Source organism: Ochotona princeps, chromosome 10, assembly GCF_030435755.1.
Source record: "Ochotona princeps isolate mOchPri1 chromosome 10, mOchPri1.hap1, whole genome shotgun sequence".
Taxonomy (NCBI): Eukaryota; Metazoa; Chordata; class Mammalia; order Lagomorpha; family Ochotonidae; genus Ochotona; species Ochotona princeps.
The window spans coordinates 24,636,949-24,655,049 of NC_080841.1; the positions used below are offsets into that span (position 1 = coordinate 24,636,949).

The window sequence follows — 18,101 nt, forward strand, 5'->3', positions numbered from 1 at the left end:
TGGCACACTGCTCTTAATTCAATTGGTTATTCTATAGTTTGCATGCTGAAAAGCAAATGCTTCTATTAGTAGTCATCATATTTCACATCAAATATCAAAATGCAAACTGTATAATAACAAATAAATTTCCAATTAAATATGAGAACAGTAGGATATACTAGATAAAATTTTTACTCTTTACATTGGACTAACTAGAAATTTTTATGTCATTTTAAGTATGAAGAAGTCTAAGATACGAGGAATTCCTAAGTGAATGTAAATAACACAAGAGTACGAGACTGTTAAAACAAATCTTGAGTCTATCAATTTCCCCGTTAAACCTCTCACATTCAGAGCCCAGTGCAATGCAATCGCTCAATAGCTAAATCCTCACCTTGCAAGTACCGGGATCTCATATAGGTACCAGTTCTTGTCCCAGCTACTCCACTTCTGCTTAGGAGCTGGGAAAACATTCAAGGACGGCCTAAAATCTTGGGACCATGCCCCACATGGGTTTCATGGAGCAAGCTCCTGGCTCCTGCTTTCAAGCAGCTCAGGCCATTTGGGGAGTAACCAGACGATGGGAGATCTTTCTGTCTCTCCTTCTCTCCATGATATGGAAGTATTAAGTACTGAGGACTTCAGCAGTGAACAAAATATACAGCACACATTTCATCACTCTCACAGAACTCCTGATGGTCTAGTAAGATGATTCCAAATTAAATAATAACAGGAATAAATGTGCATTCATAACTATGATCGGCATGAGGAGCCACTGAATTAAAAAGATGGTTCAGATCTTTCTTGAGAAACTACAACAGGCTCTTACTGAAGAAAGAATTAGAACTGTGGTTCCAACTACCCAAAACAGGATCTCTGTGTCCTAAACAGAACATGTATTTCACCCTTGGTAGCATCCTCTTTTGTTTCCTTTCCAAATGACTGGCTCCAATCAGGACCTTATGCTCAAGCAGGAAGATGAGAGCTTAGCCTGGGTCCTTTGACTTCCTTACCTATATTCTGTTCCTCACTTTTCCATCCTGTGTTATGGATACACCTCTTCCTACCCACATTACTGACATGCACTCCAACATCATTTCTCCCAAGTCATAGCCAGAAGCCAAATTATTGACCATGGCTTATACAGACCTCTACTATCTTGCCTTTCCATAATTCTTACTGTTAATCAAAGCCATTTTTCCTTTGACCATTTCACCAAAGGTGCCGTGCGCCTCTCTGCTCTGGCACACTTCACAACATGTTTGTATTAATAAACTTTTGTTGACCCTCCTAATTCTCTTCCATCTCATTGCTTCATCTGCTTAACGTCACTGTAGTTGTCTTATTAGGTTCCATGATATACTAGTAAAAAAAAGTTTGGAATTATTCATTGAGTAGTAATTATACTTTCTTTCCACTATACAATAATGCAGACAGGAAAAATCATTATCACATTCATCTTTATATCCCCAGGACCTAGCCAAGTTATTATGACATTTCAGGTCATCAATAATCATCTAATAAATTAATTCATGCTTCAGTGTAGCACTTTCAAACCCATTAGACTTGGGTCATTATATTTTACAAATTAAGATGCTGCCTATTTCTACTTTTAACATACAGGATTTTCAAAAAATATTTATTTTTGATGGCTGGTTAAAACGCTTCGTAATTTTTAGAACAGAGCACTGAATATCATCTTCTCAATTAGAATTTTAGAACAAGGGATTCCCATATTTGCCAGTATCCAACCAAATCAAAACAAACTTAGCATCCCCATATTAGAATCTAGACATAATGCAAAAGAGTGACATAAGGAAACGTAAAGATAAATTAATAGTCAAGGTGACACTTGTGACTCATCCAAAAACATATTTAAAGTTTTATCAAATGGAGTGAAGCAGTTATTAAAAATAAAAACATTCCCTCTAGATATATAGGCATGCATTTAGCTTGGTGGTTATGATGCTGACCACGATCCCACGTGCCCTGTCGGAGTGCCTGGGCTGGATATTTAGCTCAAACTCCTGACTCCAGCTTTCTGCTAGTGCAGATTCTGGGAGGCAGAAGTCATGGTTCAAGTAATAGAATTCCTGCCACCTCTGTTAAAGGCCTAGATGGACTTACCAGCTTCCTGCTTCAGAGCTTGGCCCAGTTCTAACTGTTTTGGGCCTCTCCAAAACAGGGGAAGGGATGGAAGGGGGATCTAAGAAAACAAAATTAAAAAGATGCAGTTAGCACGCTATCTCTAAAAACTAATTATCTGAATCCAGGCAGATTTGGTGAATCAGTGTGCCTAGCAACAACATAATTTCAAACACTGTGCATTGAGGATAGATGCACACCGTCCTTAAGGGCCAAGTCATCAATTTATCTTTTATTCATTACCTGTAGTGTTATGTTCACAATCATCACAAACTCCTCCTCCCCCTCGCAGGTGCTCTGAAGGAAACGGATCTGCAGAGACATCATAGTGGCAGCTCCTGGCATGGCTGTTGCACTGACAAGGCTTACAGTTGAAGGCGTGAACTTGAGTGCCTTGGCGGAAAGGCTTGTCATTGTAAAGAGGCAAGCAGTGATCACACTAGAAGAAGAAGCAGAAAACTTTGAACTTCCTACTCATCCACCAATTCCTTTTCATTATGGTAAAGCGAATAACCAGCAAGTTTAGTATTTTTGGTGCAATGCTTTCTAAACCAGCAGGAGAAAAATAGATTTTAGATACAGTAGGGCTAAATCATGAAACTGACCATGCAATCTCAATAATTAATGGGAAAAATTTCTATGGTTCCCAAATCTTGACAGTTGTTAAAACATTACAAACTCCCATGTGGACACAAGCAACATGCATGTGGTCCTCTGTAATTTAAAACACTAGAAACTTGAAGAAATTTTTGGTTTTTTTCTTTGTAGATAGCTCCCCAAGCGCTACCCCGGCCCAGTCCCTATGGCCACTTGAGGAATGAACCCGAGATGGCAATACTTTTGTTACTCAAAATTTCAAAGAAAAATAATCTTTTAAGAAGAAACATCATGTCTGTGCTTTGGCAAATTGTTATGGTTCTAAGTTTGGATAAACTTCCAATATTTTAACATTTGTGCTTTTAAAGTGTCAGTAAGTATTGCTAAGAATGTCTTTGCTACGAAGTTGTTACTAGCATCACTTCCTCCATAATATCCTCCCTGTATTTCTTTTTGCCTGTAAAAGGGTTAAGATTTAGTATGTCATTTTTCAGTATATATTTTTCTACTTTATTGTCCATATTTATCAGCCATAGATTTATTTGTGTACACTAGTGCCACTGATTAGTGTTCATTAATTTTGTATCCTGCTATCCTGCCAGATTCTCTTATGCTTCCAATAGTCTCTTGACTGAGTCTTTGGGTCCTCATATGTAGAGAATCATGTCATCTGCAAATAGATAACTTCAGTTCTTGATTTCCGACTTGACAATTATGGACTGCTTCATGAATGTGCATGTCATCTCTGCACGGGGCCATGTTAATTTTCTCTATCATTCCATTATAGTGTATGTGCTGCTAAGTCGAGCACATTTTTCTCTTGTGACTTTCATAGATAAGTTAATAATACAGTCGGTACAGCAATGAAGATTCTTGATTTTAGGTAGAAGAATTTCATCATCTTAAACAAGAAGTACTTATAACCAGACAACCAAGATGCATTTATGACAAAAAAATAAGGAATACACTGTCAACTTAGTTTTTACCTACTAAATTAATTAAATGCATTTATAGATTAATTGAAATCTGTGCTTGCTTCTTACAATAAATTTGACATAGTTTGTGACAAATTATGCTACTAAGCAAAAAAAAAAAAGTTTTGCATTTGTATTAACAAGCAAGGGCCCAACCTATCGTGCAACATTCAGTGGTTAGTTGATAAGCCTACATCCTATATAGGAGTGTCAATTTCGAGCTCTACCTCCACTTCCCAGTTCAGCTTCCTGCTAATGCACATTTACACAGGCAGCAGGTAGGAGTTCTAATACTTCAATCACTGAAACCCATAAAGGAGACCCACTTGAGTTCCTGGCTCAGGGTTGTTTGGTCCACTCATGGCTATTGAAGGTATTTGAGAAATATAACAGACGGGAGATCTCCCCATCTCTTTATATGTATATCTTATATTCACATACATGGGTATATTAAAAAATGAGACCACTCTATTTTATAAAGGTTAAAGCAAATTTCAAAATTTGAGCAGGTAGTATATATATTTCTGTTTTTAAAGTTAATCACTGATCAAAAAATTCTCATTTGCATACTAAAACATATTAGACCTTGCTAAATTACATTTCAAGTATGGCTGGATCAATTATATATAATAAATATAAATAACATTCATATGGATGCAGTGGAATATTATGCAGCCATGAACATGAAGCTACAAATATTTGCAGTGACATGAATGACTAAACAAACCAAGCACAGAAGGCAAAACATCAGATGACCTCACTCATTTGTGAATGAACTAAAAAGCCATTCTCAGAAGATGAAAGAACAGTTGTTCCCTCAGGCTGGAGAATGTGGAGAGAAGGAAGAATGGACAGAGGATAGCTAATTGGTAAAGCTGCATAGACGGAGTGCATTTCCATTAAGTATGTTTGGCAACAATTAGAGGTAGATTTCAAATAACTACTAAAGAGGACTTTTGATGTTCTCAATATAAAGATGTGATGGTTATGTATGTATATATATATATATATACTTCAATATCACATTATAGCCCATTAATATGTACAATGATTATGACAAAACTTCTCAGATGTTAAGGTTGTCCTCACTCATGCCTGCCATTGTGTACTCTATTGTATCTATTACTAGCGGAGTCGTTGAGCAGGCATGTGCTTGCCCATGACCCGCTATGGAGGAGGAGATCTGGCTTGTTGAGTAGAACTAGGATCAATTTAAGATCAAAATTTGTTTCTGGTTAATTTTTTCCTTTGTAATTTTAAATAGAGCGTGGCTGATCTACACTGCCTCCCTCGGAACACATATTATTACCATTGGCTTCTTTTGTTTCCCTTTCTGTGGCAGAGATAAGTCCCAAGTGGATAAATGAAAGAACACATGAAAGCTCACTTTCGTACTAATGGTACTTGAAGGAGAGTAATGAGCTCATGAAGATTACCTATGTATTGTTGCCAATCTGCAAGTATCTTTAAAAATTTTGAAAACTCTACTCCATCTCAAAATTTTGACCACAGGCAAAATTTTCCTACGAAACAAAGCCCTCAGCATGATTTTTGCTTTACTTAAACATGTTGTTCTTGTAGCATGGACAATTAGCACGACAGTTGGAACACCAATGAACACAGGTACATCCCATGGGTTGGGGCTCTCATTCCCAAACCTAAGCCCCTGCTTCTATGGTGTGGACACTAGAAACCATGGTGTGACTGACAATTGGGCTGCTGTGTTTAGGGAGTGGAACTGTAGGTGGGAGAACATACTGTCACTCTCATCTATTTCTTGGTATTTGGATCGATATCAGCCTCTCCGCCCTACAAATAATATATGTTTTCCCCATTCCATTATATATATTATATATAACATATATATAAAATATTATATATAGACATAAAATTTTATCATTCAAGTTATTTTTCTTAAATAAGAGTTGGTGGAAAGTGACTTTTTGGAACAGGATGCTATTATAGAGTGATTACATACACACAGTTTGTCTTCTACCAAATTATTACTGGCTGTTTGGGTTTGAGATTTTCTCAACATGTGTTAGAAAAATTAATTCAATAAAATATTTCCTTTGATATCTCTATAATAATAATGTTTTGCTTAATTAGGCTCTTTAAAGATGTCCTTTGTGAATTTATCCTTATTATCTATCTAAAAAATATCAAAACATTTTACTAGGAAGACTGACCTAAACCATCAATCACTGCTCAAAGAACATGATCATAATCTTCTGCATGCTTGCAAAGATAAACTGCATCACTAGGCAGTGGAGAGGGTCCCCACCAGAAGCCCCTTGCTAGCAAAGGTCATTGACCTTCACCTTCCCAAAAAATGAGAACCCGACAGGAAAAACAGACAACATGCTCTGTTTTTGTAAAGAAAAGAAACACAACTTTCATCTTTAAACTCTCAAGCTGAAAAATTTTAAAAATTATTGTTAAAATCAGGATGGATATTGAAGTAAAATATTTAGATGATACAGATGTATTTACAATATCAATGATATGTCTCACATACATAAACAATTGTCTATGAGCAAATGGTGTTACAGATGACTTTAACTATTTCATAACTTTAACTTTTCCATAGTTTATATTTATTACTGATACATTAAAATGAATTAAAATGAGGGAAATGAATTAAAATAACTGGATGATTATGAGAAAATTGTATGTGCTTTATATGTAATATGTAAAGATGCAACATTTCACTAAAATAAAAAAATTAAAGTGTTTCTGTTGTAAATTACAAACAAATGAGCAGGAAACCACAACCCAAGTGATTTTCCTTTTGGGACAAATATAGACTAAAAGAGTTTACAGACAACTTGTATGATTTTTAAAGGACATCTTTCTTCAAAATGAGATTAAAGCATGAAGCAAATATGAAAGATGACTGGCTAAATTTGTTTTAAAGTTTCAAAATACACACAACTAAATGACAGGCTGATACCTATTTTGGGTTTTGATCCTAAGAACGATTCTGTTTTGTTATTACTGAATGTGGTTTACAAGGACAAAAAAATACTTTGTAGTTTATCCTTTGATTGCAAAGTTCCATGAACCTCATTACTTTAAAGTCCCATCAGTGCAACTTTTCCACAATTCCTTTCAGATGTTGCAAGGATTGTGACAAATGGAAGAAATAATAATTGGTAAGCACATTTGTTATGGGTAAGTTTTCAAAATTTTTAAATTTTGCCTATATTTTCTATTAATAATAGGAGTTCAATTTCAATTTAGAAGTAAGAGTTTGTTTTATATTTTATGCAGCTCCTGAGTCAAATGTTCTCAATCTAATGTTTTCCCAATCTGCAGTTGATCATTTTTCACTTTCAATGATACTTCACCTACTTTCATGGTGACTGAATTCCCTCTGACATGTCCCTTGGATGCATGAATCACAAGTTCAGACAATGGCTAGGTAGGGGGGTCAGTGACCTTCATCAGAATTAATTAAACTGCTTACATCCTGATAGCTTCTAAAGGCTCCTAATCAGCTCCACCAAGTTGTTGCCAAACACTTGCAAATGTTCAAGTAAGAAAAAAAATGGGCCCAGCATAGTAGCCAAGTGGCTGAAATCCTCCCCTTGCATGCACCAGGATCCCATATGGGTGCTGGTTCGAGGACCAGCTGCTCCACTTCCCATCCAGCTCCCTGACTGTGGCCTGGGAAGGCAGTCATGGACGGTACAAAGCCTTGGGACCCTGTACGCCAGTGGGATACACAGAGGCTGCTCCTGGCTCTGCATCAGCTCAGCTCCGGCCTTTGCAGCCACTTGGGGAGTAAACGAGCAGATGGAAGATCTTCCTCTCTCTCTCTCTCTCTCTCTCTCTCTCTCTCTCTCTCCTTCGCTCTGTAAATCTGCCTTTTCAAAAAAAATTCTTGTTAAAGAATCATACAAATCCTTAATTCTAGAAGACACTGATGGAACTAATATCATTACATTATATTCTAGTAATACACACTGATAGCTCTGTCTTCTGGATCATGAAGCTAGAATTCAGTGTTCTTTTGTTACTCCTACAGACTAGGAAAACAATTTTTCAAAGACAGTCTACCAGCTCAAAAGCATTTGAATCAACTCACATTTTTCAGTCTCAAGTTTGATCATTTATCTCCTAATACCCCCAAACTTACAGGGAAATACACACTTGGAAAAAAAATTGAAAATTTAACAATACATTTTAATCAATAATCCCAAATGTCTTTTATAGAACTTAAATGCCTGTTATGTACCTTTGAAGAAAGGTGCCTGCCAATCAGAGATATCTGATACCTTAAATATCATCTTTCGGAGGCACTTATTTCCCATGGAAGAGGGAGGGCAACAGAAGAACATCTCCTTAAAGATTCTCACCAACAAGTTCTCTGTGTACAACTCAATCAAGGCCATTCATAAACTCTCTTACTGAGAACCTCTAGTCAACAAAAGCAATTGAACTCGTCCTCAACACACACACAGGTAGGGTTAGTGTGATGGCTCAATAGCCAAATCCTCACTGTGCAAATGCTAGGATTCCATATGGGCACCCATTTGTGTCCCATCTGCTCCCATCCACAGCCTTGTTTATGGCCTGAGAAAGCAACAGAGGATGGCCCAAAGCCTTGGGACTGCACTTACATGAGACACCCAGAAGAAAATTCTGGCTCCTGGCTTTGAATCAGCTCAGATCTAGCCATTACAGCAATTTGGGGAGTGAATCAGAAGATGGGAGATTTTTCTCTATATATAAATATTATCTCCCTTTCCAATAAAAATAAATATAACTTTTTAAAAATGTACAGATTAACAAACCAGAAAAGTAAATAGTTTACTTTTACATTATTTCAAATAACAGGAAGAAAATATTTAAAATATTTTTTAAAAAAATACATGTGAAAATACACAGAAATTCATCAATAACAGTGAGCAAATGAAATATTCCTTTATTTTTTCTTAAATCTGTTACATGGGCCCGGCGGCGGTGGCCTAGCAGCTAAAGTCCTCGCCTTGAATGCCCCGGGATCCCATATGGGCACCAGTTCTAATCCCAGCAGGTCTGCTTCCCATTCAGCTCCCAGCTTGTGGCCTGAGAAAGCAGTTGAGGACGGCCCAAAGCTTTGGGACCCTGCACCCGCGTGGGAGACCCGGAAGAGGTTCCTGGCTCCTGGCTTTGGATCAGCGCTGCACCGGCCGTTGTGGTCACTTAAGGAGTGAATCATCAGATGGAAGATCTTCCTCTCTGTCTCTCCTCTATCTCCGTGTATCTGGCTTTGTAATAAAAAATAAATCTTTTTCAAAAAATCTGTTACATATGCAAGTCTAAAAGTTTAATGGCAAAAGGACAGTTACCAATGATCAATGCTGTCCTACTCTATCATTTTAATGAAGAGTATATGCCTATACATTTGAAATTTTTGCAATTACTACAGACCACTATAATTTAGTAACTTAATGTTCGTGATTAGACTCCGAGTTCATAGTACTAGATTTTATTAAACCAGTGAATTCTAGCATCTTGCCAGGACATTAATTGCTCAAACAATATCTACTAAAAGAATGGACAAATGAATACACAAAAGAGTTTTTAATAAATAAATGCATGATAATGCAGCAAGGGCTCTTTTTTTCAGTGAATTCATTTCCTTCTTTACTGGCTCTAGAAGAGAGAGGGTGAAAGGAAGAAAAACAGATGGAAAGAAGTTTATCCCATTATTGAGGACTCTCAATAATGAAATACCTATTTTAGGAGGAAAAAAAGATGGCAGAATAGGATAAGCACATGTTTAAACGAACTGAGAAACATTAACCAGTATGAAGCAAAGAGGGCACATTCCAGGAACTAGAAGAGGACAGAACAACAGCAGAGGGGTACCTGTAAACTGACAGACACAGGAAAGCAGCGGACACAACGGTGAGGTGTTGCAGTGACTGATACTCCAGTGGCATTCAGCTAATGGCGATCTGAACTCCAACAGCAGTCAGAACTCCACCAGGTGGGAAGGGACTTTCAATCGGGGCTCGGGAGGTGAACCCAGACAAAAAACTGCCCATACTGCTGGTTTGTTTGACCAGGAGCAGAGACAGAACAGCAGATCCCAGACAGTCAGTGCGGACACAGGGTGGATTTCACAGCCCAGTCCGCACCCCTAGAGCTGAATTAGGTGTCATTTTGTATAAGGAAAGGACTAAGCATAAACTGAGCTGGGAATGAACTCATTTCTGACTCAGTGAACTGCAACAGCGTGACATCCTACAGGTTCCACCCAAGACAGGTCTGGGTAGTCCTCAAACCTGATGGCCAGTAGATCAAGAACTCTAGAAATGGCACGTTGGATGCCATTTTGTACAGCGTGGCAAAAGTTTTAGGACTGCAGGGGACAACAGTGAGCTGCGCATGTGCTGAGCTCACGAGAACTCACCGAGTTGCGTGGATTGCACTGGTACCACAGGAAAATAATACCGACTTTGGCATCGTATGGGTCAAAATAGGTTTGTGTGACCCTCAGACCTAACAGCCAACAGGTTCCAGCAAAATTACCACCAACAACCTAGCTATATAGGACACCTGATATCTCCCTAATCCTGGGATCTGCTCCAACTGAAAGTGGGAAAAAAGTTGTACAGACAACAGTGCAGCCTCAGCACGGTGTCATAGGAGGTGGAGACTGGTGAGCCACGAACTGGGGCTACAGAGACCATGGTGGAAGCCTATCATAAGAACCCAAACCTGGAACTCGCTGGAGGGAGTGGCACAACTGACTGTAAACAAAGAGTCATGTACCAACTGCAACATGTAAAATCGAACTGTAGACCTGTGGGTGACAGAGCTTAGAAACCTGCCCCAAGCAGAAGAATCTGCTACCCAGAAGTACAATGACCAAGAGCAAAAGAAGAGAAAATGGCAAAATGAATATTACTGCAGAATCCCCTGCAAAAGAACAAAACCCTTTGCCAATATCAGAGTTAACTGAGGAAGACATTGAGAAAACGGCAGATACAGAATTCAAAACACTTGTTATAAAGCTTCTTATCAACAACGAGAAGCACATAAAACAAACATTCAAGGAATTTAAGGAATATGTCACACTGGAAATGAATCAAATGAAAGCTGATACATTAAAGTAGAGTGCAGAGTTTCCAAAATAGAATGAAAGAGGCAAAAGAAAGAATCTCAGAATTGGAGGGTATTTCCTGTCACCAGGGAGAAACAAACAAAAAGGTGGAAGCAGTGCTGGATCATCCAAATAAAGTTTTCAAGAATTGAAAGACACTATTAAGAGGCCTAATACAAAAATTTTGGGCGTCCCAGATGGTCCAGAATGAGAAACTGGGATTAATGCTGTATTCAAGGAAATAATAAGGGAAAATTTCTGGGCCCGGTGCGATGGCCTAGTGGCTAAAGTTCTCACCTAGAAGGCACTGGGATCCCATATGGGCACCAGTTCTAATCCCGGTGGCCCTGCTCCCCATCCAGCTCCCTGCCTGTGACCTGGGAAATCAGTCGAGGACAGCCCAAAGTCTTGGGACCCTGCATCTGCGTGGGAGATACACGCATCGGCCACTGCAGTCACTTGGGGAGTAAATCATCGGATGCAGGATCTTTTCTGTCTCTCTTCCTCCCTGTATATCTGCCTTTCTGATAAAAAATAAATCTTTTTAAAAATGAGGGAACATTTCCCTAATCTAGAGAAACAATTGGAAAACAACATTCAAGAGGGGCACAGAACTCCCAACAGGGTTGATCAAAAGTGATCTTCACCACGACAAATGATCATTAAGCTCTCTTCAACTGATCATAAGAAAAAGATCCTTATATGTGCACGTCAAAAAATCAATTGACACATAAAGGAATGCCAATTAAACTCACAGGTTCTAAAAGAAAAAAATTGTCAGCCCAGAATAACATATACAGCAAAGCTTTATTTTGTCTTTGAAAGTGAAAAAAAAATAATCTTCCACAGTAAAGAAGAGTTAAAAGAATTTGCCTCTTTCAAACCTGCCCTACAAAAGATACTTAAAGATGTTCTCTTGACAGAGAAGAGGAATAGCACCTACCAAAACCAAAGGCAAATGGGAAGAACATCCCACTAAAATGACAACAGAAAACTAAATCAATGAACAACCCATTGCTAAAATGACAGGACCAAATTACCACCCATACATACTAACCCTGATTGTAAATGGCTTAAGCTCAATCAAATGTCATAGATTAGCAGACTGGAATAAAAACCAAATCCATCTATTTGTTGTGTAGAGGAGACGCATTTCACCAATAAAAATCAGCAGAAACTATATATCACGGATTTTGATTTTTTGTTGTTAGTTTCATCTCTTCAAAACTTTCTTCTGATTAAATTCTTCAATGATTCATATATCATACAATAACATCATTTTCTTCAAGAACGTTCTTGATTTTGTTTCTCATTTCTTCAGCGACATGTTAGTCTTTCAGTAGCTTATTATTTAACTTCATGGTGTTATTAATTTTTTTTCTTGATGTTGTTGATTTTGTTTTGGGGCTTTTCATTTATGGAGACGTGCAGTAACTGTGAAATGGAGACTAACATATCCGGATGTGAGGAAACAATGCAGTACGCATCTCTGCTTTTAGACTAAAGATGGACTCCCAATGAGACTGGTTACTGTATGACAATAGGATGCTGGACTCTCTGCCATTGCCCATGCCCACAATGATGGACATATGACTACGAATGAAGAACTATATCTTAGTAATGATATAGGGGAACTCGGGGGGGGGGGGAGATGGAATTGAGGAGAGATTAAGGGAAATCCCAAGGGCCTATGGAACTGAATATCATAAAATGATAATAATATTAATAATAAATAAAAGATTTTTAAAAAGAAACACCTAGATTCGTTCTTCTAGACATGGATTTTTTTTTAACTTGTTTTTATTGCAAAGTCTACAGAGGAGGAGAGACAGAGAAGAAGATCTTCCATCCGATGATTCACTCCCCAAGTGACTGCAAAGACTGGTGCTGCGGTGAACTGAAGCTGGGAGCCAGAAGCTCTTCTGGTTCTCCCAGACGGATGCAGACTTTGGGCCATTCTTGACTGCTTTCCCAGGCCACAGGCAGGGAGCTGGATGGGAAGCCGGGCTACCAGGATTAGATCCGGTGACCATATGGGATCCCGGCGCATTCAAGGTGAGGACTTTAGCCACTAGGCCACGGCACTGTGCCCTAGACAAGGCTTTTAATGTGATGAAAACAGCTTAGATTCACAATATCATGCCTAAACATTTTATTGCTATTTAACGAAATCTTTCCAACAAACTCACTTATAGAGAAGAAAACTGAAGAGTGAAGAACTACGTTAATTTCCCAAGCTCATTCACTACCATGTAAATTAGAATATAAATATTCCTGAGCAGAAAAACGTCTTAAAAAAAAAACTCATTGCTATGTTCGCACTGCCTAGTAGAAGCTGGAGCCCTTAGGAGGTGCTCCATTTGCGCCTGTGCATCTTGCCTGCAGAGACCTTTTTCCTAATCACCATAGGATCTCCAAGGATAAAAAATACCCTGAGGCAAGGAGGAGCTGAATGGACTCATTGTGATTCACTCTGTTCGGAGGAACCCTGGAAACCTAAAAAATGGGTCCTTCTACCCCTGCGTAGGAAATTCGGAAATAGGGAGGGAACCTTCATCTTGGTGGGAAGTGAATGAGAGTAATCTCCTTTATGGGAGATATTATAGTGCTTACCTTACAGGAAGCTCTACAGTAAAGCTTACCTAACTCACAAAGGCGATATGTTACAATGGTCCCAAATGGTCTAAAAGGTCTGAAGGCCCCAGGAACTTCCATAGATGTTTCTATTCTTCTCAGAATTCAGCCACAATGTGGAAAAATATAGAAGCCTAACTGGTGGATAAAAGTATTGTTCTCAAGCTATAATCATCATTTCCCCTGTCCTTTCAATTTGTCAGTTCGGTTATAGTACAAACAATGTCACAGCAGTGTAATTTCTTTTATCTACTAGATACAGAAACGTACTTTATGAACAAAAACTTTGACTATTATTATTTTATATTATTGTATTATTTGTTCAAAAAATTTGAACAAATTTTTTCCCAGTAGAAGCTTCCTTAGGTAGCCCTTACGCTCCAGTGGTAAAGCTAATGTTAGACAATCTTGGTAATTCATTATTAATATTGCATTTGGTAGTGGGAAGGACATAGCTGGAGCTTCAAGCTGCAGTGACAATCTTGAATGAAAACGGCTCAGTGCTTTGCTCATGGCAGGTGATCAATATATATTTAGTGAATACATGAGTGAGTGATTTAATAAACTGCATTTACAACATGTTACAGGACTATACCTTAGTGTAGCAAGCATTTGATTGAATAGTAACATTACAGACTGAAAACAAATGCAATATTCTGCCCCTAGAATTTCGCTTTTGCCAAATGATCACATGTTTATTCTTCAACGATATCATTCCTTTGTCAGTAATGATTTTCACACAATTAGCATATCTGCAAACACAATATATATTACCTACTCTACTGGTAATAATTTAAATAACTACTAATACTATTGACTGATATTAAGCAGACACAGGTGCCAATGCCCTAACCATGGACACTAAACACATTTAACCTACTCGGTATTTTCAATGGTTAACTACTTTTAGGAACATTATTTTTTCTCTTTTGAATATTTCTAACCACAGCAATGAAAATAACACTGAGGCAAACTTACATGGAAAATTATAAAAATCATCTAATAATACAAAACTTAGTAACATATGAATTGAAACTGACATTTGAGAAAATATAAACTAGAGGAAGACTATTTGGGGATAACTCTTCAGCTGCTAGCCTATGAACTTTTAAGCACACATTTCTGGCTTTATACCCTTTAGATAAAGAGTTTTCAGAATGTAGAGTCTGAATAAGATGGGACCATGACCTCAGAGGTCATTAAGTCTTACTCGTTAATTTTCACTACTGCCTGCTGTATAATATTTAACTTCTTGGCCTTCTTGTCTTGCTGCTTGTTGTTCCTTATTGCCTCCTCATCTTTGATTCTGGGACTTGTTCAGGAAACCAAACAAAAGACACACATGGACACCCCAGCTTTACCTAAGAGTACAAAGGAGGATTGCAAGGCTGTTCAAGTTTGGGTAGCAGCCAAGCCAAAACCACTCTAATTCATTGTAACCATAACTGAATTCCATTGATAGCTCAAGAAATGTTACCTGAACCAGAAATCCTATTTTAATAAGACAACCTGAATTCTTATTTAAAAAAACACTTCAGTGAAGAAAAACTGGATTCAGTATACTAAGAATTATTTTTTACAAACAACTGTTCAGGATGGTGAATCCAAGATACCTGTTCTGTAATTACCCCTGACACAGAGAAGAACCAGCTCAACAAGAAAGGAAGGAATTCCTAGAAGATCAACCAAGAGACAACTCTAGAAAGCAGAGAAGAGGTGATAAAATCCCTAAAACCACAGAAATCCCAAAAGTTCTCACACAGAGTGAGACACCAAGTTCACTGTAACTGCTCCATCACAAAGCAGGCAGTCCACATTTCTGAAAAGAATATAGAGAAAAAACACGGTGAGTCTTATCTGCGAAATAGCATTTCTAATGATAGGAATTCCACAGCCCTCACAGGATTTAAATCAAGCGTGGTAAAATGAGTAGGGTCCCAGTGAATTCTTTGCTGTAAATCAAGAGCCTACATTGGGCTCCTTGCCGCAAACCCTAGTCCCCAGAACCATCATGCCACTCACAGAACAGAGATTGGGTCCCTCAGCTTTAGGATAGCATTGCATAAATCCCAGCCACCATAGCTTACCCTTTGTGAGTTGGGGAAGTTTTTCCAGTCTCCTGGTTCAACACTGGAAGCTACTGCTACAAGCCACAGAAGAACTTAGGAAAGCTCCTTTCCCATGAATCTTAAGTTCAAGTTACCCTTGCCAACTTTCTCATTTGTGGCTCATGGTCCAAAGTTGGAGCATCCAACCCCCAGTGTCTACACTACTTTCCCATGGGGTCTAAGCCCTATCCTAGTTGCCCTGGTCAGGCTCACGACTGCCGGTGAACAACTATCAGAATCTCCTGCACTCACACCTGTGGGATCTGAAGATAGGCTCAGCTGCATTCTGGATCTCTGGGACAATGACTGTGCCTCCATTGCTTGGGATCCTCCCTGGACCTGGAAAAGGTCCCAGTCTCTGTCCTTGCACTCCAGTTCTAAATTTGTTGGTGCCAGAAGTGTTAACATCACCCCCAATCACCAAAAAGGCCTAGGTAAGGCTCCATTCACAATCTCTAGCTCTGGAACTGTGGCGATTGGTAAGGGGATGCAGACAAGAAGTTCTCTGATTGGATCAATACATGTATTGAATAGTCACACTATATACAATATGTGACATTATCATCAATCAAAAAATTCATGTATCATTTAAGGAGATGGATATGCATACATGATTTTGATCTTCAAACACTGGATATTTATATTCTGTTATAAAATTTACCCATAAATATATATATTTAAAATAATAAAAATACACTTACAAATAATATATATCATAGAAGTATGGATTCAAAAGTTAAAAAGCATTATGCATTATTCCTTTACTTTAAAGATTCTTCTAATTATTCAAGGGACATCCAAGTTATTTGATTTACTATTTGGATGGATATAAAGCCATTTACATTTGAAATTTTGTCTGATATTAGGTTTGAGCATTAAGGAGCTAAACAAAAATCCTTCCATTGCTGTTGCTGTATTTAAACTTTTCTTTGAGCTTTAAAATTCTGCAGTATTTATGTGACTTGTAAATTACTAATTGTTAGCCTGAATCATTTGTTTGCACTGAAGTCATCTCTATTTATTATAGCAATTAGTGTCTGTCAGGGAATCCTTTTGGAATTCCACAAATGAAGCTTCTTCAATATTTTCAAATACTTGCATGTGTAATCAAGACATAATGGGTGTACTGTGGCATAAAGCTGTACACATAGAAGGCATTTAATAAATATCTGTTGAATGAATAAAACTAGCAACTGATTGAACCTACATGATAGTCATTGTAATTGCATACATACATGACTATTCACTATTGCATACCGAATAGTCATTTCTGCTCTGTTTTTATCAGTGCTATGAATACTTTCACATACAGATTCTTGGTAGTCTAATATATTTTTAAATTCTAATTAAACACATTTATAAATGACATAAAAACATATATATGCTCTTACTTACCACTCAAGTTAAAAATGGGCTCACCAATAATATCTGAATTTGGTATTATATACTCAAAATCATCTGGTGCTATCTTTATATTTATGTGTCATTTACTGTCAGAGTTTTGCATGTATTTTGAATTTTCACAAATGCCATAATGGATAGGTAATGCTCTAAAGCCAGATTTCTATACACTCATTGCTGTCTGAGAACTCTGGACAGCTCATGCCTTGGCTGAACTCATTCTTATCCACTGCAAGTACTGCAGTGAAAAATCTGCACACTTTTTTGAAACAGTGACAGCACCTGCTACTGAAAGGAATGCGAGTTGCCAGTTGCTAGTAGCTGAAATGATACTACTGAAATTTCCAAGCCTTTTATCTTTGCAAATGTGTTAACTATAAAATGTGATTTAAAACTTTAATCAGTTTACTAATAAAACACACTAAATGACAAGTTTTTCATAGATATTTTGATCATTTCAGTTAGCACATCTCCCTCATGAATCACTTCTTTACTCATCTGCCTGATTCTCTCCATTTGTTTAATTTAAAAGTTAACACTGTCAGGCCTGTGCAGTGGCTCCATTGGCTAATCCCCCCAATTCATGCGCCAGGATGTCATAGGGGCACTGGTTCATGTGGGGCTGTTCCACTTCCCATGCTTGTTGCCTGGGAAAGCAATGGAGGATGGTCCATTGCCCTGGGACCCCGTACACACGTGGGAGACGCAGAAGAGGCTCCTGGCTTCAGATAAGCTCAGCTCCAACTGTTGCAGCCACCTGAGGAGTGAACAAGTAGATGGAAGATCTTCCTCTCTGTGTCTCCTCCTCTCTGTAAATCCGTCTTTCCAATAAAAATAGTTTTTCAAAGAAATTTAACACCGTCATGTTTTCTGTGTTGCTAATATCAACCTTTAATATGTAGTTTCTGTATTGTTCAAACATTATGGCATTTGATATTTAAAAGTTTCAACATTTAAGGCATTTACCAACTTTCTGTGATAGTTTGTATTTCCTATCTCTGGAGATCAGAAAGATGACAATACATTTTTTGCGGATAATTATAGTTTATTATTTAGATGTCAGTTGTGCTACAAATTCTTTTTTGTTTATGGTGCAAGTTATAAATCCAACTTTTCATTTAAAAAATAAATTCTGCCTCCCATTCATACACTCTATGTTGTCTA

General features: G+C 37.9%; 1 protein-coding gene and 1 non-coding gene across 2 annotated transcripts in view; both read right to left on the reverse strand.

Annotated features, from left to right (window-relative positions):
- Nucleotides 1-18,101, reverse strand: part of USH2A (usherin) — a 641,433-nt gene that overhangs the window by 547,087 nt on the left and 76,245 nt on the right. The window contains exon 9 of the mRNA XM_004578639.2: nt 2,368-2,563. Coding sequence (XP_004578696.2) covers nt 2,368-2,563 — 196 coding nt within the window. The remainder of the gene's footprint in view (nt 1-2,367; nt 2,564-18,101) is intronic.
- LOC118759172 (U6 spliceosomal RNA) lies at nt 3,430-3,532 on the reverse strand. The gene has a single exon (XR_004996017.2). It is a non-coding gene; the product is annotated as a U6 spliceosomal RNA (small nuclear RNA).